The sequence below is a fragment of the Melozone crissalis genome, unplaced genomic scaffold (genome assembly GCF_028551555.1).
Source record: "Melozone crissalis strain CALT ecotype California unplaced genomic scaffold, PUWL_Pcris_2 ptg000107l_1, whole genome shotgun sequence".
NCBI classification, from domain to species: Eukaryota; Metazoa; Chordata; class Aves; order Passeriformes; family Passerellidae; genus Melozone; species Melozone crissalis.
In genome coordinates, this window is record NW_026535884.1 from 5,154,888 (window position 1) to 5,179,565 (window position 24,678).

General features: G+C 50.8%; 1 protein-coding gene across 2 annotated transcripts; it reads right to left on the reverse strand.

The window, feature by feature from the left end:
- Nucleotides 1-388: 388 nt before the first annotated feature.
- Nucleotides 389-23,668, reverse strand: PIK3CD (phosphatidylinositol-4,5-bisphosphate 3-kinase catalytic subunit delta). Of its 2 annotated transcripts, none has more exons than XM_054292160.1 (24): nt 23,594-23,668; nt 18,215-18,288; nt 17,688-17,851; nt 16,740-16,968; nt 15,951-16,174; nt 15,065-15,190; nt 14,267-14,416; nt 13,881-13,970; nt 12,924-13,145; nt 10,084-10,180; nt 9,649-9,779; nt 8,993-9,052; nt 8,680-8,847; nt 8,081-8,202; nt 7,776-7,919; nt 7,464-7,563; nt 6,701-6,879; nt 6,389-6,498; nt 6,050-6,128; nt 5,669-5,836; nt 5,205-5,328; nt 4,771-4,916; nt 4,391-4,523; nt 389-3,883 (listed from the first exon to the last, which is right to left on the reverse strand). In XM_054292160.1, exons 3-24 carry the CDS (start codon nt 17,826-17,828, stop codon nt 3,746-3,748), a joined length of 3,081 nt encoding a protein of 1,026 aa, XP_054148135.1. In that variant the 5' UTR covers nt 17,829-17,851; nt 18,215-18,288; nt 23,594-23,668; the 3' UTR covers nt 389-3,745. The 2 variants fall into 2 exon arrangements, with proteins under 2 accessions (XP_054148135.1, XP_054148134.1); XM_054292159.1 differs by having other exon boundaries at nt 15,011-15,190.
- Nucleotides 23,669-24,678: the final 1,010 nt, after the last annotated feature.

Below are 24,678 nucleotides of genomic sequence, written 5' to 3' on the forward strand. Positions count from 1 at the left end.
ATGTGTAAAGTGGCAGAATGAGGTTAATATGTAGAAGATTAACAAGACTTTTTAATATTTTGTAAATATATTGGAATTATGTAATTATGTCATTTGTGGTAGTGAAAACAGGGATTGGGGTTTAAAACATGCTAAAGTGAAAAATCATGCAGCATGAACTATTCCAAGTCTCATCCTACTGCAGCAGGAGCACGGGCACAGTTCTTAGTGTAGATGTTCAGTAACTCTGTCTTGGCCTTGACTGCGATGTGTGCTCATGCCCCGCTCTCCTTGAACTCCTTCCTCTTCTTTCATCTCCTTTTTGTTTTGCAGAGGGAACAGACAAGCTTGTGAGAAGTTGTAAAGGCTTTAGGAGCCTCTGCAGAGGTTCAGCTCCCCTGTGCACTACAGTTTGGTTTTAATTTTATTTTTTTCTCCAATTGAGGCTTGCCATAAATGCTTTTAAGTTATTGGGGAAATAACACTACATGCATGGTGGGCAGATCTGTGTGCTGCTGTGGCCACAGCTCCTGGTAGTTCTGGGGGAGTGCCTGGAGCCCAGTGTGGGCTGTGCACACTGCAGACAGGTTTGGGTCTAGGGGAGTCTGAGCACCTGGGCTACCAGTCTACATGGATAGGGATTTGGGGGGGTTTTGTTAATTTTTTTTCTAATTTGGAAGTGGGAGGGTTTGGGGTGTAGCTGATACCACTGAACACTCCTGCTCCTCCCCTGCAGCCCCTTGTACAGATTGTCGGTGTTTTAAGCCTTTGTTTACACTTAGTAATTGTGTTTTCCTGCTGGTGAAAAACTGTAGCATAAATTATCCAACCAGAAAACCTTGGGAATCATGTTAATTCATGTGATTTGGGTTATTTCTGATCCCAGTTCCACTTTGGGATTGCAGAGGGCAGTAGCTGGAAGGTACAAACATGGGGGGACTGTTTTTTCTGTCAGGCAGGGTTGTTTAACTTTATTTGGTCTGATGCAGAGTCGTGAATAATGAATTTCTGCTTGATCTGTGTGGAGGTGGATTACAGAGTAACTTGCTCTGCCTGTAGCAGGAGCCTGGGACTGCATTCCCTCCTGAGCACGGTAAGCCAAGCTCCAGCCACTGCTCCTGGCCGTGGCTGCAGAGCCCAGCGTGCCCCAGCCAGGGCAGGGCAGGGCCAGAGAGGGGCACAGGGGGGTGGAAGATCAGGGTTGAGCACGTGTTTGTGCAGCTGGATCCCCAGAGCAGCCCCAGGATTGATGGGGTTGGCTCTGGGGGAGCCTGACTGAGGAGTGCCTTTACAATAGAGATGGACCTGGCAGCAGGGAAAGAACCCACACCAGAGCTTACTGTTTTTGGGGGTTGTTTTGGTTTTTTTTTTAATGTAAAATTTTAGATTTCTAAAATGGGAAATTGGTTTTGACTACTTATGTGGTAATTAACTGCTAGTTTTAAGTAAACTGGGAAACTTTTAACTTATGTCTGACAGTTGTCCTGTGTTAATGTGTAGAAGACTTATCCTTCCATATACTGTTGCTGTAGCTGCTGTATTTTAGACCAAAACTGATCATCACTTAATGGTAATACTGAGGGGTTGTAATGTCCTGATGCAGTTTGTAGCCACTGTGGGTATAACTTTTCAGATGTGTATATTGGTAACAGGTCAGTTTGGAAAGTCTATGAGCTACAATAAATTTCTGGTTCTAAAGGTGGTTTGCATTTTTTATTTTCCTGAGTGAAACAAAATAGAATCCAGTTATATAAACTGCATTAATTTGCTTCTGCTGGGGGAGTAGGAGAGTTTTGTGGTCATTGCTCTCAAACACAGAAGGACTTGGCAGCATTTGTGTACAATTCGTCAATATCCTTTATTTCTTATTTACAAAACATGTACCTACCGCAACTGAAGAGCTAAACATGTAAACATTCTCTTCTTGCAGAACCACGGTTTGGCTTAAAAAAATACTTCTTTTTAAAAGGCAACAGAATAAGCACAATCAGTTTGTACAGAGTTTAAAAAAAAATAATGACAGAAACATCTCTAAATAAATAGAAATAAGTCTATCATTCTTAGCATATTTATAAAAATGAGAAGCCACTTGTAATGAAATGGAACATTTTTGAAAATTCTCTAAGTTTCAATCTTTAGTACAGTTCAGCTTGCTGAAAACCATCAGGTGAGCTGCTGCTTTGTGAATTTGGAGTCAAAGGCTCTTTGCTGACCCAACAGAGCTCTCAGAGATTTATCCAAGATGTCCTCCCAGGGTGTACAAAAAAAAGAAGGTCCACACGATGACTCACTGAATTTTTACTGCTCGTAGGTAAGTCAAGTTTTCCAGACTAAGTAAGCTCTGTAAAACTGTGCTCAGTTCTTGCAGCTGATACTGATACACCTTTGTGTTATTGCACTTCTCAAAGTGAGGGACAGGACAGGAGCCACTGCTCTGAAATCTGTGAGGGCCTGGCCTTTGTGAGAGGGGTAAGCAGAGCAGGGGCCAGTGCTGCAGCACCCTGAACACCAGGCTCTGGCACTGCAAGAGAATTGCTTTTGCAGCTCTGGAATTGTAGTGTCTTCCCTTCCACAAGAACCTGACTGGGGCTGTGCTTTCAGTGCATCTCGCCTTGCACAGGGCCCAAGACTTTTTTTGCATACTTTTTGCTCTGTAAATCAGTTTAATAAGCAAGGAAATAGCAATATTTACTCTCTGAAATGGAGCAGAGGCACAGGACTGTTTCTCACTGATCAGCCTGCACAGAGCTCTAAATCCTGCAGTATTTCCCTCTAGTACCAAAGTAGCTGTTAGAGCCTGAGTGCTTCAGTCACAGTATCATCTGAAGGTGTAGGAAAAGGGGCTCTCCCAGGGTTAGATTAAATTAAAATGAGGTGTCTTCTATGCCAGAACTGCTGCTTCTACCAACAGGTGCTTGAGAGGCAACAGGGTTTGTATGAATAGACCTCACAGCTTAACATCTTCTATGAAAAACAGTAAGTACTTTAATTTGAAAATGCAATCTTAGCGTTTTCAGGTTTGAAACCAAAATAAATGCAGAAATGCAGGAATTACTTGAGGCTCAACTGAAGCCTAACTTTGGAAAGCAAAGTACCTGATCCAGTGGCCACCTCAAAGCTGCTTTTGTGCCATCAGTTCTAGACAGCAGTAGCTGAGTTCCAGCTCAGTTTCAGAACACTTTGGCCTCTGGAGCAAACAGAAAGCATTATGACAGCCTGGATGTTTTTATCGTGTCTCAAGGCAGAATAAAACCATTTATCCAAGTCAGCTTTGGTGTGCTTTGAGCTGACCCACCTCAGTGGACACTGACACAGGGCAGGAGTGACCACATGCTGAAGTTAATGCCTCTAAGCTGTAATAGTGGTGACATAGATAGGCTACAGGCATAGGGGGATCTCTGCTCAGCTAAATTTTCCAGAAAATAGAAACACAGACATTAGCACACTGGAGGGATGTTACAACTGTCTTGACTTCATTCAAATGTGCATTTGAAGCTGAAGGAGTTCTCAAGGGTACAGTACCTGCACCTGCCTTCACTGTAGGCAGTAGTTTTATTGCCTCACGTCTCTCCCTTGTCCCCCAGGGATGTTCAGCAGCCAGGGTGGGGTGGCTGAGGACAGGCCAACAGTTTTTCAGTCATGCAGCAATGTCTGATCTCTGGGAACGAGGTGGGGGATCTTGCACTCTGCACCCCTGTTCAGTCCTTAGGCACCTGGCTGTCAGTGCTGTTCTGCTCTGTTCTCCTGGGCAGGGGCAGCTCCTGCTCTACTGCCTGTTGTCCTTGGAGACGTTGTGTGCCAGCCAGTTCACTTTGGTTTTCCAGCTCTCCCTCAGGGCTTCGTTAAACTTCACTCTGAAGTGCTTCAGTGCCTCCTCATCGGTTTTCCCAAGGGCCAGGGAGTCCTGGAGGCAGGAGGCACAAATCAGTGCACAACTGAACTGCTCACCCAGTAAGACGTTTATTCATAAGAAATTACTCAATTGAAAGGAGCAATGGAGTGGCCATCAATTATTTTTAATTGTTCAAACAATTGCAGGAGGCTTTTTCTCTGATAAACACTTGCACCCTCTGCTTCTGTTGGTGCAGGAAAGAGCACATTGTGTATTGCTCTTGGACAAAGTGTTCTGCAGCTGCCAGGGATGGGTGGTTATGACTCAGGAGGCAAACCAGGAAATGAGAGCCAAGGGCTTTGCCTCCTCCTGCTGCCTCCAGGTGCAGAACCTGAAGAGGTTTCTGAGCACCAGGACCTGGCATTTCTGATGTCCTGCACAGGGAATTGGGCATCCACTCACTGTTCTGGAGCTCATCTGCTTCTAAGAATCTGGCCTTGCACACTGACCTCCTCCTCCTCCCCCAGCCACAAAATCAGGTGCTCAGCTTTAGCCCCTTGTGTGGGCTCTGCCTCTTACCTTTAGGTACTGGATGTCTTTGGAGCAGCTGAGCTCTGGCAGCCCAGCAGCCTTCATGAGTGCAAAGAGGTGCAGGAAGAGGAGCCCGTGGCGCCGCAGGATCATGTAGGCCCTTTCACAGTAACCCCTGAACCTGAGCAAAGACCAGCCAAAGGAGTGAGGACTGCCAGCTCCACCATTCTGTAAAGCACTTAAGCAGTCTGAACCCTGCTCTCTCCAGCTAATAATTTATTTGCTTTCATCTGTACAGGCAGCTATAAGCTGCACGTTGGTGGAAATAATAAATAAATACTAAATACTTATAATACTAATGGTGGGAAATAAATACTAAAAATTTAGAGCTTTAAAAGCTGAAGTCAAGTTTAACTCCCAGCACTTACCTTTCAAACTTCTCATTGTTGTTAGTTTTTCCTTGCTGGATGACATGCACAAAGTCGTAGGTTAAGATGAAAGGGACTCGTTCTCTATTAATACCAAATTTAGTCTTGAAGTTCCCCAAAAAGTGACCAAAATCAATATGGAACAGCTGCAAATAAAAAAAATATATTTTCAGAATATTACCAGTTTTAGCTGATCAGAGCTGAGCTCTCTTCAGTTACTGCATTGAGCAGATCCTGGCCATAGGGTTTTGGGAGAGGGAAGAGTGGCCCTGGTTTGGGCAGAGGCCCGTACCCAGGTGCCCACCACCCCCATGCCCAGGTGTCCTGCTTTGGGCAGAGCCCATGCCCAGGTGCCCACCATCCCGGTGCCCAGGCGCCCACCACCCCCATGCCCAGGTGCCCACCACTCCCATGCCCAGGTGCCTCTCCATTACCTGCCCCGTCTCCCTGACCATGATGTTGTCGCTGTGCCGGTCCCCAATGCCCAGCACGTAGGTGGCCACGCAGTAGCCAGCACAGGACAGGGTGAACTCCTCGATGGCTTGGTCCAAGGCATCTCTGGAGAGGGAGGAAAGCGTGAAAGATAATTTGACTTTGGACTCCAGTACTGCCCCATGGGGAGAGCTGTTTTCAGCTGCAGAAGGGAGGGGAGCTCGTTTGGATTCCCACAGTGCTCTCTGGAGGCAGGACTCCCACCCCTGCTGCACAAAAATGAGCTCCAAGATCTGTCTGTAACTGAAGGGGTCTCAATACGGGGGTGTCCACAATCTCAATGGAAATGAGACCCACACAAAGCCTCCAGGTGTGCCAGGCAGGGGAGCAGCCACAGCCCCTGTGGGACAGCCTGGAGCTGTGCAGAGCTGAAGGAAAGGAGCAGGGAGGGAAGGTGAGCCCTCACCCCGGGTTCTTGGACTTGAGCCAGTTCAGCAGAGCGTCCTTGTTGAAGGCAGCCGTGGCCACCATGTTGCTCTTGTTGAGCTGGATGTTGGCGATGGTGTCCGAGTGCATGACCACCTCGATGAGCCCCGTCTTGTCTCCTGTGGAGAGGCAGCCATAAGGGGTCATCCTGCAGAGATGAAAGAAACCCTTCCACTGAAATCCTGCCCACAAATGCACGGTGGTGATGTTTAACCTTTCCCTTGCCTGCCCTGTCTCCTCCCTTTCTGCTCTGCAGTTCTTTCCCCAGCCCACAGAAGCTGCCCAGAACAGCAGACAGAGCTGCAGAGAAAGCAGCCCCTGCACCCTGTCAGTGCAGGACAGCTGTGGGCACACTGCTCACCTCAGGTCCAGGCCCTCCTGCTTCCACAGGATGTCCATCAGCTGGATCATCTGCAGAGTCAGCATGTCCTGGCGCAGATCTGGGCAGCATTGCACAGGAAAATATCATTTTACTGTTCAAAGGTATCCAATTACTGCACTAAAATCTTAATTAAAGGGGGAAGCAGGTGAAATATAGAGGGGAATTAATATTAATTTTCAGATTACTACCAAAAAACTCACCCAAAACCATTAAAGTTCCTAATTTACACAACATCTTAATGGTCCAGATTTAGGCCCACTCACCCAGTAAATACTTGACACTAAAAGACATATTTTCACAAGCATAATAAACACTTACCATCTCCATTTTTAAAAATTATACCCACTCCACCTCCACCTGTCTCTTCACTATTAAATACAATCCACAAAGGTTTCATTTTGGAGTCCATGAAGGTGCACTGATCCACACTAGAGGAAATAAAAATATTACCCTCAGTTTCCATCTATTAAAATATCAACCATCCAAGCTGCCAGTCCTACAGCAACTCCACCCACTGCTGGACCTGGGACTCCCATGAGGAAAGAACCTTGGGATAACCCAAAGCCTGGCTCCAGTGTGGAACAAAGCACAAAATTCACACAAATTCAGAGGTGCAGACCTGTCCCTTACCAAACTTCAGCGAGGATGATGTTGGGGTTCAGGGGGGACTGGAGGTGGGAAAGGGCTTCCCTGTAGGTTTCCTGCTTCATGCACATGTGCATCATCTCCTTGGTTTGAGGCTTGGTGGCCTTCTGAGAACTCACTTTCACAAAGTCATTCAGAGCTTTCATCTTGTTCAGTGCTTCTCCCTGAAAATGGGAGGGATGAAACAGGGTTAACAAATAGGAAATTCCTGGAGAAAGGTTAATATACATTAAAATCTCCTGTGAAATGTAAACCTTGGTTCCATCTCTTACTTCCTCTTCAATTTGTAGCAATTTCACACACTGCAGCAAAACAAATTCAGCAGTATCTGCTTGAGGAAAATCCATAATTAATTGTGGATACTCTGCTGGGCACAAATGCATTGCAGGATAATGGCTGCAGCAGGAATAAAGCACATTGCCACACTCCAAAGGAAGAAGTGAGGTGCCCTGGCTGGAAAAGTGCAGAGGATGAGACTCAGAGCCCAGCCTGCCCTTGGTTGCTTTTGGGGAGATCTGGTTGTGATCAGCTCCCACTGAACAGCTGATCTGTAACAGCAGTGGTCTGCACATTTCAGACCACTCTAGACACACACTGCAGCTGTGTGGGTGAGACCCTCAGAGCCACAGGGGACCCCAAAGCCAGCAGCCCTCACAAGGCTTTTCTGTACTATGATAATGATAATTTGGGCAAGCCAAGAGCTGAGAACCAGCCCCAAGGCAGAGGGAGGGCCCAAAGCAATCAGTACCTGCTTCATCAGCACCTTCATGTGGTGGGTGCTGCCCCGGCAGTAGGCTTCCAGGATCAGCCCAAACCTCAGGGAAACAGCAGGCACGTGCATCTCTGACCTGGGCAGGGAGCAGACAGAGCAGTTAGAGCAGAGCCACAAGAGACAAAAAGAAATTAATAAAAAACCAATACTGTGTCCTCCTGGAATGATTCTTATTGAGGCACCCGAGGTAAAAAGTGGCAGTTCCCACTTCACAGAGCAATGAAGGACTCACTAAATGCTGGTTTCCCTTGAGTTTTGAGAAAAAAGCCTCCAAGATTTGCTCTTCACCTCAGATGCCAGAAGAGGAAGTGGCCGATCTTGCGGTTGGACAATGCTCTTTCCAGCAGGAACTTGGTCAATTCACAGTCTAGGTAGGATTCATACTTGAGCACCTGGACAAGCTGCAGCAGGTATTGGAACACATCATCATCCCTGTGGACAGAAAGGAAACATGAAACACAACCTTGTCTTCACTGCCATGAATGTTCTTGTAAAAGCTGCAAAGGCAAGGCTGTCACTGCTGTTCACAGCCCCTCAGCAGCCCTGAGCAGAAATAGAAAGGGCTCTGCCTCTCCCCTGGGGCCAGCACTTACGTCAGCTTCTTCAGGGAGTTGATGGCAAAGGAGCCAACATAGCGGTCAGGAAAGCTGAAATCCAGCAGCTCCAAGGCATTCAGGACAGGCAGCTCTGGCCAGGTCTGAAGCAGGGAAATCATCTGTAATGACCAAAGAGAAAATAGTTCAAAAAGGAACAAGGCTTTTATGACAATGGATATAAATCTGAAATTATATTGGTGAAAGAACAGCTCCTTACAGGGCACCACTATTTATAGATGCCTCACAGCACGTTTGCAGATACCAGGTCAAAAACTGATCCATTGAGGTGGCTTGTGCAGATCTCTTACTACCATTTAAGAATATTCAATCCAGATATCTTTTTTTCCCAAGAATTATACAGGTTTTTTCTTGCCTCCAGTTTCTTGAAGGGATAAACAAGGCCTTGTTGGCCAGTAATGAATCTGGGACAGCTCCCAGAACCACACAGAGCCCAGAAGAGCCAGACCTCAGCTGGGAACATCCTGAGAAAACTGTGAGACCCCTGCTCAGCCAGGCTCCCAAAAACAGCACAGGAATGCAGACACTGGAAGAGGGACCAAAACAGGAGCCCTGGCTGCCAGCCCCAGCAGCCTCACCTGGGCAACATCCTCGTGCCTGTTCCACTTGGTGATGACGAGCAGCTTGGCCAGCGCCTGCGGGTACTGGTCGCGGATGTCGTAGCGCATCTTCCACACCAGGTCCTTCTCGTGCTCGTACAGCTCCGTGTGGCTCCTCCGCTCCAGGATCTCCTTCAGCTGCAGCTTCTGCATGGCAGGAGCACACCCTGGGCTCAGCCAGCCCACAGGGGCCCTGCAGGGCTGGGTGAAAGTGCTGGGACAGGGGTAAGGGGGAAAACCAGCCCATGAAACCAGGCTGGCAGCAGCTGAACACTGATGCCAGCAGACTCACCTCCTCAGAATCTTCTGGGGCAGCTCGGGGCTGTTCTCCATTCCTCCCCAACTCCAGCAGCTGGGACACAAATAAAGAGGGTGAGAAAGGCTCCCAGTTCCTCTGTAACTGTGGGCACCATCACCTCGTGCTGCATTGGAGGGCAGTCCCTTGCCCCCTGTCTGGGCTGCCCTTTGTGCCTGGCACGGGCTCTGAGCCAGACCCTGCCTCTTGGGGAGCACAGAGCTCCTTCCTCCCCTGAAACAGGCACATCTCTTCCTCCACTTGTCTGGCCAGTTGCAGTGACAGATGGAAAATCTCCACCTCACACATGGCATGTTATCACTCTGCTGAAAGGGAGGGAGCTGCCTACTTTCACTCATTTCCCCTTTATTCCTCTTCCTTCCTACAGAGCCTAATGCAGTCTGAAGGCAGCTCAGTTAAACTCATTTTTTTAAACAAATGCTCATCTATGAGAGCAGCTTTACCTCAGTAATTCATAGCTCAGAAAAGTATTCACTCAAAGGTCCATTAGGTGAGATGAGAAAGTGAAATTTTCAGTTAACAATATCTATTAATCAAGTTTGCTTGCACCCAGTCCCTGTGGATGGCTGCCCCAGAGGTTCCCCACCGGAAGGGACAGTGAAGGAATTCCTACAAGTGTCCCTGTGCCCCACCTGCTCGAAGGATGGGTAGTACACAGGATGTGCTGCCACGCTGGGGAAGCAGATGACCAAGGCTGCTGCACTCTCAGTGTTGGGGTTGCACTGCACTGTGCCCATGGGGTTCAGAAGTTCCCCTTTCTCATCTGAAAAACAAAGTACACAAAACCCATGAGCCCAAATCTTGCGAAGCTTTGGTGCAGAAAGCAGAGCAGAGGCTGTCCCTGGGCACTGCCCTGGCACTGCCTGGCCACGAGCACTTCACCCTCCTGAGCCTTCCCCAGCGAGGGGCACGTGGCACCCTCAGGTGAGCAGCCACCCGTCAGGTCACACCTGCAAAGCCAAGCTCAACAAAGCCTTGCCTTGGCAGGGCTCCAGCTCAGAGCAGAGGCCACTCCACTTGCTGGGGACACTGAGGGTGCCACTGAGCAGCTCCCTGTCCTGCCGTACCTGGGAAGGAGGACCACATGTGCAGGCAGCACTCCCCCGTCTTCAGCTGGTCCCTGTAGTCGAAGAGCATCACGTTGGCCCAGGCGATGGGGCAGTCCTGCGGAGACAGCGCTCGTGGGGGGCTGCCCTGCCCCGAGGCCACTGAGACACCCCCTGCACAGGGACCCCCTGCCTGCTCCCCTCCTGAATTGCCCTAAATTAACAGTGCAAGATGGCATCGGGCACCTGCCAAAACCTGGGGTCTTTCGTGTGGTGCCAAATGGCACCAAACGCTCCCCACAAATCTGTCTGAAACTTCACCACTCGAGATTTGGCAAAGCTAAAGAATCTAGTTTTCCAATAAGGCCTTGCTACTCTACAGTCAATATTTGAGGAAACTATTACACATTTCATACATTTTACCATTTGGAGGGGAGGGAGAAGAACTTTAATTTTGAAACAGGGAACACAGAGCAGGCACGATTTTGGGAAACGAGGCAAAGGATGCTAGAAATAGCTCATAATAGGAAAAAAAGGCTTGGCTTCATTGTACAATAATAAACACTATCTATAGAAATCAAACTTTATGCTGCCAATCCCTCACCACACCCCCAAAATAAACCCCACAAATCCAACCCAGCCTCATTTTAGAGGAGGGAGACTCCAGCAAGCAAAGTGCCTGGGACATGGCCAAGACAAAGAACCCATCCCCTGCCCTCACCCAGCTCCCAGCCGCAGAGCAGACACACATTCCACGAGTGAGCTCAGCTTTCCTGCAGTCAGGTTCCCCAATGGAACACTTGACCTCATGCAGCAGCACTCAGAGCTCAGAGCACAGCACAGAAAACAGCTGGAAAAGGGGTTACAAGGCAGAAATCCTGCACTGAGGCACCCACAAACAGAGACACATCTGGCTCCACTGGGGCACATTCTAGGCAGTGCAGCCTCACCCCACAGGACAGCCCAGCACTGGGGGAGGTTACAGAGCCCCCATTTCCCTCTAACGTGACAAAATGAGTCACTTCAAGCGGCCTCTCACAAAGCTTGGAGCTGATTTGATTACTCCAAATATCTTCAGTGAAATCACATTTGAGACATCAGCTTCCAGACAACAGGGAAAAGCCAAATAAAACACCAGCAGCAGCAATAACCTTTTCTAACAGAGTAAATGACATCTAACCACAGCTCAGAGCCTGCCAAAACACAAGGCAGGATTTCTGGTGGATAAGGTCCAGCAAAACAAGGATCCAGCACTCTAAAGACAGCCATCTCCTGCATGATTTAGAGAAACACTGAAAGCCAACCCTCTGGGTGACATTAACCCTCTGACTCATCCAGCCAGCCTGCAAACATGCCTGCTTTTGTGGTAGTAAATGATTTAGTCCCACCTATCTGCTCTGGACAGGCTGCATATAAACAACATGTATGGAATTAACCTCTGAGTAAGGAAAAAAATAACAATCAAAGCAAACAAACAAAAAAAAATCAGCTAACCCGCCCTTAACAATCATTTGAAATTATTTCTGGGCACTTCACTCAGAGCTGTAGCTCACCATGGGGAAAAATTCCTTTTTTTCACTGCTCAGCTGTGGTGAATGTTGTGATTTTATACTAAAAGCTCATCAGAATGCACCCACCTTTCCCCAGCACCAGAACACGCATGAATAAGATCCCCTTAACAACTCAGCTAAACAGACTGGCTCTGTTTTGCCAATCAGAACAGCAAGATTTCCTTCTGGCTGCTTCAAAACTGAAAATTATTCCAGTGTGACCACAATCATGCAGCCTGTGGATGAATCAGATCTTCTGTCCAACAAAAGCCTCCAACAAGAGCTGGGGTTCTGCTATTCTTAAATAGAAAAGAAACCCAACAATAAAACTGTTAATCCTTGTCCTGGCCTCAAAATGTTTCCACTCTGAAGTCTTCAACCCAGAAATTGGTCTCCACAATCAGGATTTGTGAGCTGGCTGCTGCTCCCAGACATGACTGCACAGCAACCCTGAGAACCCCACTGATGTCAGCACAACAAGGAGGCTCAGTGAACCTCCCAGCAGTGAGGAGGAGTGAGCAGAACTGAAATCTTCCCATCACACTCACCAGTGCCTCATTGCTCTGCACTCTAGCACAGATGGCATGAGTAACCCTCTCCTTAAGGCACGGGAACAGTCTTTGTGGTCACAGAAACAATAATTTGCAGAGGCACAAATGCCTTTGCTGCTCATAAAGAACAGAGCTTGAGGCTTATGTTACAACTCTGGGAAATCAGCAATTAAATCACAGGCTGCAATTGGATCTGTTTTAGTTACTAAATTATTAATGGCATAGAAGTTTTGGAAAGTGAGAAATATCACTACCTCTGATTAAGCTGCTCAGATCAAGAGCTTCCAAGGTGATTTAACACTTTGGTCAGTTTGCAACACCTGAACAGTGACCTTGAAGAACCTGCACTTTAATTTTACCTGTTTACATTCCTCAGTTCATTCTCCCTCCCTAGCTGGCAATTTGCTCCACTGGGGATTTGCAGGAAAGACCTTGTTAGAAAGAAAATGCAACAGAGATGATGGTTTAACCTCAACTACAGAACAAGGAAGTTGCAGAAGAGCGAAACAGGGACACCAAGATAAGTGATTCCTCTTTAGGTCCAGTCAGATGCTGGGTATGTTTCTCAATGGTCTTTCTAGAGAAGAAATTGCACATAAACAGCCTTTCTTACAGGCAGCCACTTCTCAGCTTCCTGCTCCTGCTGGAGCAGTTACTGGCCATTGCTCTGTACGCTGCTTTATTAACACGAAGCTTTCTGAAAGCAAAAAGGTTCAGGAGCACAAGATGTGATCTGCAGCCCCAGGCTGGCCTCACTTACAGCTTTCTTGGACTTCTTCTTGGTGGAGCGAGCCTTCCTGGCCTTCTCGACGACGGCGTAGAGCGCAAGGCAGAGCCGGGCCATGCGCGGCAGGTCGCGCACGCTGATGTCGAACTCCAGGCGCTGCCGCCACACGGGCTCCGAGCACACGCTCACCTCCGAGCTCGACACGGTCTTGCACAGCATCTCGGTGCCGTGGAACAGCCCTGCCTGCACCACCAGCTGAGGGACAGCAAGGACAGCGCCGTGAGCACGTGGGACTGCCTGTGTGCTGCAGGGGAAGGGGACAGGGCAGCTCCCCCTGGACAGGGTGTCCCTCTCCTGTCTCTTTCCCAGTTCACTCAGACACTCAGCTCTGAACTCTCTCTTTAGACAGGGCAGCTCTCCCTGACCAGGGTGTCCCTCTCCTGTCTCATTCCCAGGTCACTGAACACGGTGTCCCTCTCCTGTCTCATTCCCAGGTCACTCAGACACTCAGTTCTGAACTCTCTCTCTTTGCTCAGCTTCAGTGAGGGCATTGGTATCTTCTCACTTCATGCAGACTTGCATATTGATTAATGCAACATGTTCTTGCCCAGTTTCCTTCCTTTCCCCAAGGGCAGCTGTTCCCCTTCTCCTCATTTCCCCTCTCATGGCAAACACCCCACACATCCCAGGCCTCTGCTGCCTCCTGCCTTCCCTTTGCCAGCTACCGCCTCTCCCATCGCTTCTCTCAGAGCTGGGTGTCCCCTGCCCTGTACAAGGTCATTACCTCAGGGCAGCGGCTCTTTCCAATGCTGGGCTGCTGTCTGCCCACTTCCCTCCCCACCCCTGTTGTGCTGCAGCTCAGAGACTGCCCAAGGGCTGAATGGAGCCCCACAGGAGCAGGTGAGGTCACACTGCCAGCCACCCCTGTCCTCCCCACACAGACCAGAGGGGTAAGCACAGGTACAAACCCCAGAGTGAGCCAGTCCCCACCTTCATTCTCTCATCTGCATTGACCTTGCTGCCTTGCACCAGCTCGATGTAGAAAGGCTGCTCCAAGGACCAGAGAGAGCCATAGTATGGCTGCAAACAGAAAGGGTTCTGATCAGAAACAGATGCAACAAAGGCCTCTCAAGGCCCCCACCAGAACTCATCTCCCATTTCATGCTTTTGGGTCCCCAGAAAAGAGCAAGAAGCCTGGAACAGCCAGAGAAGCTGTGGAGGGGGCTGGAAGGCTGGCTGGAAATTGCCACCCTATTCCCCAGTTGGGAACCTGCCCTGAGAAGGGCAGGGAGCACGCACTGCTGTTCCCAGCCCAGCCCAGTGTGTCCCCAACAGAGGAGCCCAGGGTGAGCCCAGGGGTCCCTGTCCCCTCTTACCTTTTTCTTGGGGAGCGGAGGGGGCTTGGAGGCCGCCTTTGGGGGGCTGGTGATGCAGTTGGTCTGCTCGTCCCTCATGGCAATGATGGCAGAGGAGTGCACCATGGTCAGGTGGGGGGTCAGGCCCCGCTGCAGGCAGCTGCGGATGTACTGAGAGGGGACAGGGTCAGCCAGAGCCACCAGCCCGGGCAGGAGCCCTGCAGGGACTCGGGAAGGACACAGCAACAATCCAATCCCAGCTCTCAATTATCTCCTCTTGCTTTAGAAACCTGCAGCTCGCTGGCCTCATGCTGCCAGAGCTGAGAATATGAAGTGCCTTTTATAGCTGGCATTTCATCAACGGACTCAAATGGCTGCATTAAGGGAAAACACTGAGGAGGATTCAGCACTCCCAGCAGCAGTCTGCCCTGCCAGAGGAGCACATGATTCAGGATTACTTGCCCAACTTTCAATGGGAGAACCCTCATCCCACCATACAAGCATGCAGATATTTCCAGAACTACAGCCTGTAAATGTATTTACACAGCACTTGGCACCCAGGGACAGGCTTAGACTATTAGCCCCCCCAAAAATAAAGATTGCTTAGGTTGCTGGAAGTACCTTTCACCCTAAATAGCATCCAGGTGCTGTCACTGATGTGCTGCACACCTGCAAATAGCACTGTCTCCTTCTCAATATGTCCCAACCCCAGCAAGAGAAGGCCACGTGGGAACAGCCACTGACAAAGCAAGACACGAGGCTCACCTGGAACTGGTACAGGGGGTAGTTCCCATAGAGATATTCACATTTCCCATTCACCTGCAGGGTGTAGTCCTCTGGCTGCTGCACGGTCTCGGGGCGGAGCACAGTGGCCTGTTTCTTAATGGCACAGGTCATGAGGGTGATGGGGAACTCCCAGGGGGAGATCTGGAACATGAAGCTCTCCTGCAATCCCAACAGCACAGCAAAGTGTCAGACACCAGCACGGGGCTGGCGTGGCACAGACAGGGAGCAGCATTGCTGCTGCTGGCAATGAGGAGCAGCAGGGAAGGTACAATCACACACATCAGCCTATGGTAAGCAGAGATATTCCTCCTGCCAAACTGGGCAGGAGCAAGTTTCAGCAATGTAAGCACAAGGCTGTGAAACAGGAACTTCAATTTTCAGCAGAATCACCAGTTTATGTGGCTGCCAGTCATTAAAAACCTTCCCACAGTCATTGCAGCAGCAGGGCAGGGACTGGAAGGGTCCCCATGCTCAAATACACTGCTCTGAAGGCTGTTCTCCTGCCAGGGTGACCTTGCTTCATGCCCAGGCACAACAGGCAGAACATAAGCCCAGGCAGGAGCAGGAACAGGGGCCCATGGGCAGCACAGAGCAGTGCCTGCAAGCAGTGTCTGCTGAGCAGGCTCCTGAGCTTCCAATCCATTCTGTGCTGGATTCCCACCCAAACCCACAAAGGTTTCCAGCCCTCATACATGCAGCAACCTCAGCTTCCAGCTAACCAGTACACCCAGTGCACGTTCAGGAGGGAGAGCAGCTCCCTCCCAACCCTCTCCACAGGCAAAGCAATCTGGAGAATGAACACTGAACACATGCAATCACTGTCCAGGCACACATTATTCTGTCTGCACACTCACACAGAGGTTTCCAAAGGAAAAGCACAAACCACCAAACACCGTGACAGGAAAGTTTTGTGCTTTACCCCGCCAGACTGGAACCTGATGTTGACAAAAATGTTCTTGTTGGGGATTTGCAGAGAGGAGAGGCCCTTGGCGGCGGGCTCCAGCTGCAGGGGGAAGTTGTACTCCATCCACGCTGCCCAGCCCAGCTGCTGCCGCTGGGCCGCCTTCTCCTCGCAGAACTGGCACATCTTGGCGCGGAACTCGCTCACCTCCGGGTCCTGCACCGAGTCAAACTCGTGCAAACCTGGGTGCAGAGCAGGAGAGGAGGGCAAAATAAGCATCTGCAGCCAGTGGGGGAAATGAGCCCTTTCCTCACGTGAACACGTGTTTAGCACGTGGCCAAAAGCAGAGTCAGCCGAGCTGCCAGCAGCCCCTGATGGACGATGTGCAGTGGCACTGTCCCCAGAGCCCAGTGCTCTGCCACCACCTTCCCTGGCCCTGCACAGGCAGTGTCCCCTGCATGCCCTGCAGGATCCTGCTGCTGTCCCAGCATCCCACCCTGCAGCCAAGCTGTCCAGGACGGAAAGTGAGAAATATCACTGTGTCCAACAGAAATATCTGTGCCCCCAGAGCCAGCAGCCGCGCTGGGCCCACGAGGGCTGTGTGCCCCCAGAGCCATGTTGGGCCCATGAGGGTGAGGGCTGTGTGCCCCCCAGAGCCAGCAGCCGTGCTGGGTCCATGAAGGCTGTGTGCCCCCAGAGCCATGTAGGGCCCACGAGGGCAGTGTGCCCCCAGAGCCATGTAGGGCCCACGAGGGCTGTGTGCCCCCAGAGCCAGCCGCCATTTTGTGCCCATGAGGGCGGGCTGACCTTTCCCGATGAGCAGGCTGATCTGGGAGTTGATGAGCTTCTTGGCCCGGTCTCCCTCGCGCGCCACGAGGCGCAGCACGGGCAGGAAGGGCTGGATGTCGCACAGGCGGCGCTGCTCGTCCTCCAGCTCCTGCTGCTCGGCCGTCTGGTTGATGCAGGTGAACACGTAGGCCTCGGGGTCGCTGAGCATGTGGAACAGCGGCTCATACTGCGCGTGCTTCCAGAGCACCTGCGGGGACATGCTGCTGTCACTGCACTGCTGTCACCATGCTGTCACCATACTGTCACCCTGCTGTTGTCACCCTGCTCCTGTACCTCAGCACACACTGCCACCCTCCATACTGTCACCCAGCTGCCCCCAGGGCCTGTCCAGCCCTCACCCTGCCACTATCACCCACCACCTGTCCCCCAGCACACAGCTGAGGCAGAGCACAGCCCAAGCTCCCCACAGCCCCCTGGCACTGCCAGGCTGCTCCTCAGCCAGGTCTGGTGGCTCCAGCTGGTGCTGAACTGCTGGGCAGGTTTATTTGTAGGTGCCTTTAACTGACTTCCTTTCCTCATGCCTGCCTTTTGTTTCGGGCAATGTCAATCCCTCAGTCTGAGCATTTAAATAACCCCCACCTGAACATCTCACAGTAAGCACCTGCTGACCCTGGTCCTGTGCAACACAGCAATTACTCACACTGGAAACAAAACTGGGTTAAGTAACTTGCCCCCAGTAACATGAAATCTGTCAGGATGCCAAGGACAGGAGCCAAGAGCTTCTCAAGTCTTGTCAACACTATCCAGTTCCCAAGGATGCTTCTCTTCCTGTGGATAGCACTCTCACATGACTTCACATCCCTTTTTTGACTCATCCTAAGTGCCTGCTGCTGGAGGCAGAGCTCTGCAGTGGATGACCCTGGCTGTAACACAGACTGTCACCCAAAGCTGGTGGGAGGCTGTTACCTGCTTGATGGTGCCCAGGCTGGCATTGCAGGGCACTGAGAGGTTTAGGTATATTCCTGTGGGCAGCAAAAAGTCCACCTGGATGCTTTGGTTTTCCCCCTTGGACCAGAATTCCGTAGGGCAGTAAATGCCTGGGGGCATCCTGCTCACTGCTCAGCTACCACCTGCAAGAAAAGGCAAAACAATCTGGTGCTGTTGACTACATGTTATCTGCTCAGTTCTGGGCTGGGCGCTGTAGAAAACTAATGTGCAAAAGAACCCAAAGAAAGGAAGGTCAGCACAGCCTTAAAGCGCATGAAAAGTTAGTAAATTAGTAAAAATTCCACTTCAGTGCCTTTGAGCCACATATAACTATAGCATTTGCTTCTATTTCAATGCAACCCTCTCTTAATCCCTTCTAGGCCAGGATTAACATCTACACCTGCATTTGACACAGAAATAAGAGAATTATCTTCTCTGGAGAACAAAGGCATTGTCCCAATAGCTCATCTATGACCAAGCAGCCAAGAGAAACAGCAATTTCCTACCCCTGGCTGTGTAAGGCAATCCTCAGGCCACATGCTCCAAGCTCCACTTTGTTTTTCCAGAGCTCACTTCCAGTCTGCAAGAGGGAGAAAGGGTTGTTGCTGGTTCCAAGTATGCATGCAATTTATACACACAAACAAATAATACTCTGCTGTACATCTCCTCTCTACAAGTATAGAAAAATGAAGTTGAAGGATGAGGCAGTCAGAATAAGTTTGTTAATTCCATCTGCAGCCTGTCCCTTGGCAGGATGCTACAATTTATTTCCAGCACATCCAAGGAATGCAAAGAGAACAAGAATCTGAACGCTATCAGGTACAAGCTGCTGTTTCCAAACACAGGATGACACAAAAGGCATTCACCAGCAGCCTGTCAGACATTTCCTTTCTCAAAGGCCTGTAACAAAGTCTCCATCCATTTGCCCACAAGCAAAATGCTACAGCAATAAAACCTCTGGTTTCCTGCACATGTGACCAGTGGCAGAGTGCTGTCCCCACGTGCTGGAGACTCTGGAACTGCTGGCACTGGCAGGGAAGTGGCTCCAACCAATTCTCTGCAAGCACCCCAGCAGAGAAACCAGCTCACCCCAATTCCCTCTCACCGTTTTCCTGCCAGGTCAGCAGAGGAACAGCCCAGTGGTAGAGCCTGGAAGGTGCTCAGCCCTGAGCAAGCCTGTGTTCCTTCTCCTCAGCCCATGGAACCAGCACAGCATTTCCCCATTCACAACTTAAAGCACAGCTCTGCAGCCGTGGCTGTGGGGACTTGGAAAGGAGCTGAGCAAAGTGCAGCTGATTCCCAAACCACAAGGTCCTGCTGGCAGCTCCTCAGGAGCCCCAGCAAGCACAAGGAGCCCAGCAGCTTATCTGCCAGCTCCTGGGAGCACACCACTTCCCTGTCAGCAGTGAGGTCAGGATTCCCAGAAACACGAGCTGAGTTTTATCTGTCCTGCTTCCTCAGCACAGAGCCTGCATCACCACAAACCACCCCGGGCCTGCAGGGAGGGCAGCAAGGGGGGAGGAGGCAAGGCTTACCAGTTTGAATAAAGCAGAACAAGCTGGCCTTGTTCTGCGCCCATCAACACTAAAAACACCAGGTTTCTGGTGTATCTGCTACCTCAGCCTGAATCAGCAAACTAGCACAACTCGGCTGACCAGCAGAGACAGAGACACAGCCAAGGCTGAGCTGCTTCCTCCTGCTGAGGGTTTCTATCTGGCACCACATCCCAGAGAATATGAAGTGCCTGCCTGAGCCACGAGCACTACGGTGTCAGTTCAAGCTCAGCACCTTGTCTTGCCAAACTCCCTGATTCAGAGGATGCAGGATTTTTTCCTGGTGTGAATATACCAAAGGAAGAATAAACTCTGGACTTCCATAGTTTCTAATACATCGTTTAGCAAGTCTCTCCCCTTCCCATTGCTAAATTCAGAATGTTCTCCTTGTTGGAGCTCAGATCTGATGAGACAGTTCTTTCATGAGGCCAGCTCTGCCTAGATGGGTGCTCCTGCACTGCCTGACTTCCCTCTTCCCCTTTGCCTTGGGAAACTGAACAGACCTCTCCAACCTTGTCTGCGCTATCTTGACCTCGTGTGTACAAGAAATTACAATTCCCTTTTCTCGGGGTTGTTCTGCCATTTGTGAACAACCAAGTGCAGCATCACTCCTTTTTGGCAGGGTTTACACTACTGGAGTAATTTGAGATATACTCCCTGTCTTTCACTGCAGCAGTCTTCCGAAAAAAAAAAATAATTCTCCAATATAATTGTCAATTTTTAAAGCCCAGACCTCTTCATCACTGGGCAGTAAAAGTGGTGGAGGAAAATAACCATGAGACAAAATTTCACTTTTTAGATGAAGGCAACTCCACAACTTCCCCTGTGCCCTCTGCCTCAGTTCATTATTCTTCACTCTGCAGGAAAGCTACAGGCTGCTCTCCCCCTGTAGTATTTATTTAGTGTGCAGGTAATAAATATGTATCCTCAGCAAAGAGGGGAGGTGATTCCCACATGGGATAAGTCCATGCACTAGGAGAGAAATAAACCCTCAATTTTACTGAATGCCATGTAGGGAATAGAAGCACAGCATCAGCTACAGGAGAGAACACAGCTGAGGAATCTGAAGAAAGGTAAATTTGTGCAGAGTGTCAGGGTCCGAGACACACATCTGAAACCACCCAGCCACTATTTAACAAGCCACCGGCCAACATAAAACCTACTAACACAAATTTCAATTTCCTCTTGTCAAGTTTATCAACCACAGCTCTGGTGTTTACAACATGCAACTGCTTTGGAGAAGAAAAGGCAAAAAAACAAAAAACAAAAAAGAAAGCAAAAAGATCAGACATGGAGCAGCGTTCCCCTGCGAGGCTGCAGCATCAGACAGACACGGAAGCTCCAACACCCACAAACAAATTGCAAAATTACAAAACCCCAGGACTACCAAAATACCTCTTAGCTTATAGGAAATGAGCAGTGCAGAGCTCACAGGTGATGTGCTGCGTGGGAGACTGCAGGAAGCCACTTTCATTGCAGGCATGGCTTTGGCTGGGGGAGGAGACCACGGAATTTTGGGGTACACAGGTGTCTGACATGGCTTCAACACACAGCCAGTACCCTGGGCAGAGCTGAGCCAGCTCTGAGCTCTCACAGCACTTCAGTGTGCTCTGACAGTGTTTTCAGCTGGGTCTTGAGTTTTTGGTTGGGGTCACAGGTTAAAACAAGCCCACACTGCAGACAGGTCATTTCAGCACTGACTGACAGTAAAAGTAACTCCCAAATTCTCCTTCAAGACAGATGGGGAAGAATCCTGCAGCAGGTGAGTGTGTCAAACTGTGCCTGCACATGGGAGAGCAAACCAAACCCTGGCAGGGTTAGCTGGGGACGCACACCCAGTGCCAGTGTGCACACACAGACCCAGGCTGGAGCTGCTTCCCTTTGGTGTCGCAGGTCAGATCTGCTCCTGTGCCCCAGATATTTCTATCACAGCTTCCAGCAGCCTCCTGTAACACAGGATCTGAGTCTCAGCTGTGCCACGGGGCCATCTCTGCTCTCCTTCAGCTCCTGGGACAGGGCTGCACCCTCAGTACAGACCCAGGCTGCACCACAGCTCTGTCTCTGGTTCCTCCTTCCACACACCCACAAGTGTCAAACTCAGGTCATGAACCAGGTAGGAAAACACTGGGGACTCCTTAGAAAAGTGTGGAAAACCATTCAAGCACTGAACAACCCTTAAAATCAAGAGTCTGGCTTTTTGTCTTCCTCAAACCCTAGTTTAGAATATTTAATTCCCTTTACTTGGTTTACCATCCTATGACTTCTACCTCCACCAAATATAAAAATCAAATACGTTTTTTTTTCATAATATCAGCTTCCATTTTGTACATTGATCTCTCCTATCCTGCCACACAGTTGCCTACACTGATTCACTCATTCTTTCAACAGCAGTCCATTGTTCATCCAACTCTACATACCAGACACAGTTATGCTGCTTTGACAATGCCTTTTCTTAGATATTTCTGAGCCCCTGATTAACCTGACTTTTACTTACACAAACCATTAGATGGATGTAGCTGTACCATGAACTGTCCCTGGCAAGGGATGAAAATGCCCACACCTTACTCTTCAGGCCTCTGAGACACTACAGAGCATCCCCTTCCCTACCAGAGGTGCTGATAAAAACCAGCGCTTAATTAACAAAAATCAGCATCTTCTGTGCATCCAGGTGTCACTGGAGAACCATGGATTTTCCTGCCTTCCATGGATTTGTTCTGGTTATGTGGAAACTACAAGGATCAAGCTGTAAACAACCACTGGGGAAGACTCCCCTGGCTTGGGTCCTGCCCTTAATGAAATAAAGACTCCTTTGAGCTTTTAAACTGTTCAATGCCCACCTCACACACACACACTCCCACAAAACAGACTCACAGGGAAAAGTAATGGAAGCAGAACTACACTAATGTGATCTGAACCGGGGATAACCTTGTTTGTGTGCAGGGCTGATGATGAAAGGGGTTGTCAGCAAGAGAAGAGATAGGAAAGCAGAATGCACATGTGCTGATAAAAACAGGCTGCACTTTTGGGGCTCCCAGCTGCAGAAGAGGATCAGAGCAATGTGCCATCATTCAGGCTCAGCAGAACCTCAGATCCAACCAGGAGCAATAGCCAGAGGGAGGGAAGGAGGAGTTCAGGCAAAGAAACTTAAGAGAAAAATAAATGTAAAGCCATTCCTCATTCTGGGAGTAAAACACTATCACCACAGAGAGACATCACAGAGCTAGAAAAGCATCTGATGGGAGACTTGAGAACCTTGGTGGAAACTTCCAATCAGCTTTTGGGCAAGTTCACAGTATTGCCTGAGGAACTACCTAGTGGGAAAATGTATATTCAGTGGTTAAAGCAAAAGCTTGAAAACCAGCACTGTGCACAGCTCTGTTCCCAAACCTGACAACTGTTTGCTGCACAACATCAACCAACAAACTCCTCCGTGTTTCAGCCTTCTCACATGCACAAGTACAGCCTGTAACTCACGAGGGGTGTTGTAACTCTTAAATGCTGGCAAAGGGATATGAGATCCTTGCACCCTTGCTATTACTGCTAACACAGGCAGAGCCTGGGAGTTGGAGGAAGTTGTGATAAACGAAAGCTTCCAGCTGAAGAAGTTGCTGAAATTAGGCTTTTTCAACTGTTCCCAACGGCTCCACAACACCAGAAACCAGAGTCCATCTTGTTGATGGAAACAAATCACAAGTCACGCGTTTCTAATGACTTCCATCATGACATTCACCTTCCAGGTTCCCACCTCAGGCACATACAGCGTGCTATGCTCCAGACTCTCTTCTGGAGCTCTTAAAAGACTCTCGTGCCCTGCCAAAAACACGATCCAAAGCTAACCCACAGCAGAGACACACATGAACAGCTGAGCCAGGCAGCACAAGCCCTACACCAGGGCAGGTCCTGATGACCAGGTGTTACCCGGGAGGGACAATCGTGGCGACAACGCGCCATGTGCCAAAGCCACCTAAAGGCCAGGCAGACACCAGCAGCACCCTGCGGAATGGGCCGGCAGGTGATGAGTGGTTACTGGCCAAAACAGCCATCCAGCCATCCATCCATCCATCCATCCATCCATCCATCCATCCCAGCGCTGCCACCAGCGCCAAGGGCGGCCCCCGTGCAGCCCGGGCCGCTCAGCGGCTGTGCCGAGCCCGCTCTCTGTGAGGCTGGAGCGCCTTTCCCGAGCGCAGCAGCAGCGCTGCTGGCTGACGGCGCCCGAGCGGAGCCGGCGTTTGCCGCAGGCGGCCCCGCAGCGCCGGCCGCGCACCCCGGAGCCCCCGGCCCGCCCGGCCCCGCTCCCCAGCCCCGGCCCGGCCCCGTCCCGGCGCTCACCTGCGCTGGCGGCCGGGGGGTCCCGGGGGCTGCGGGGCTCCCGCGCTCCCGGCCCCGCTCCGGCGCCGCCCCGGCCCCGCCTGCCGAGGGGCGGCGGAGGGGCCGCGCCCGCCGAGTCCCGCCCCACCCCGGTGCTGTTCCGGGGCCGTTCTGTGCCGTCCCGGTGCCCCCGGCCGGCAGCGCGGCCCCGCTCCGCACGCACCCGAGATGCCGGCGGGGAAGGCGCGGCCGCGGCAGCAGCCGGTGCGGGCAGCGCTCGGTGATGGCAGCACTCGGTACCGGCTGCGGTCGGTACCAGCAGCACTCGGTACTGGCAGCAGTCGGTGCGGGCAGCGCTCGGTGATGGCTGCGGTCGGTACCGGCAGCGCTCGGTGATGGCTGCGGTCGGTACCGGCAGCCCACACGGTACCGGCAGCACTCGGTGATGGCTGCGGTCGGTACCGGCAGCCGAGCGCACCGAGTGTCCGGAGCATGACGTGGCCGCCCCCCTGTACCGCACTGGCGGCGAACCGGAGGCACCCGCGGCTCGCTCCGGGGCCGCACAGCAGCACAGCAGCGAGGGCAGGTCCTGCGAGCACATCTGTGCGTGGAACTGCCCGCACAGGAGATGTAAAACGGCTTGGGATTCACTCCTTTCCTGGAAAGCGTTCCTTTGACTGCCTCAGTCCTACAACTGCCTTTTCTTCATCTGGAAAACTGTGGGAACCCTAGAAACTGGCTGACACCGAGAAAAAGAGGGAGAAGGGCATTTAGAGGGAAAAGACATGGAGTGTAGGAGACAAGGGGAGAGCCCCAAAGAGAAGGGGCGACACCCTGGTGGTACTTGCTGAGCACTGGCAGTGGGTAACAGTGCAATAAGGGTGGGGGATACCCCAAATCCCAAAGCAGAGTCTAGTGGATTTGGGGGATGAGAAGAAACCCCTTCAATGCAGGCAAGGTGCCCGTGGGCCCAAAGTAGGAGCAGGGTAGGTTCTGACACGCCTGGCACTCCACTTTCACCAAGCCCTCCTTTAAATGCTGGATACCAATGACACACAGGGTTATCCACTCGGTTTTTTCTCTCCCCAACCTGTTGTACAGGTCCA

Coding starts and splice junctions, on each gene's coding strand:
- PIK3CD (XM_054292159.1), bottom strand. CDS start 17,828: ATGCCCCCAGGCATTTACTGCCCTACGGAATTCTGGTCCAAGGGGGAA. Junction 9,780..10,083: donor CATGTGGTCCTCCTTCCCAG/GTACGGCAGGAC, acceptor TTTGTTTTTCAG/ATGAGAAAGGGGAACTTCTG. Junction 4,917..5,204: donor TGGTCAGGGAGACGGGGCAG/GTAATGGAGAGG, acceptor TTTTATTTGCAG/CTGTTCCATATTGATTTTGG.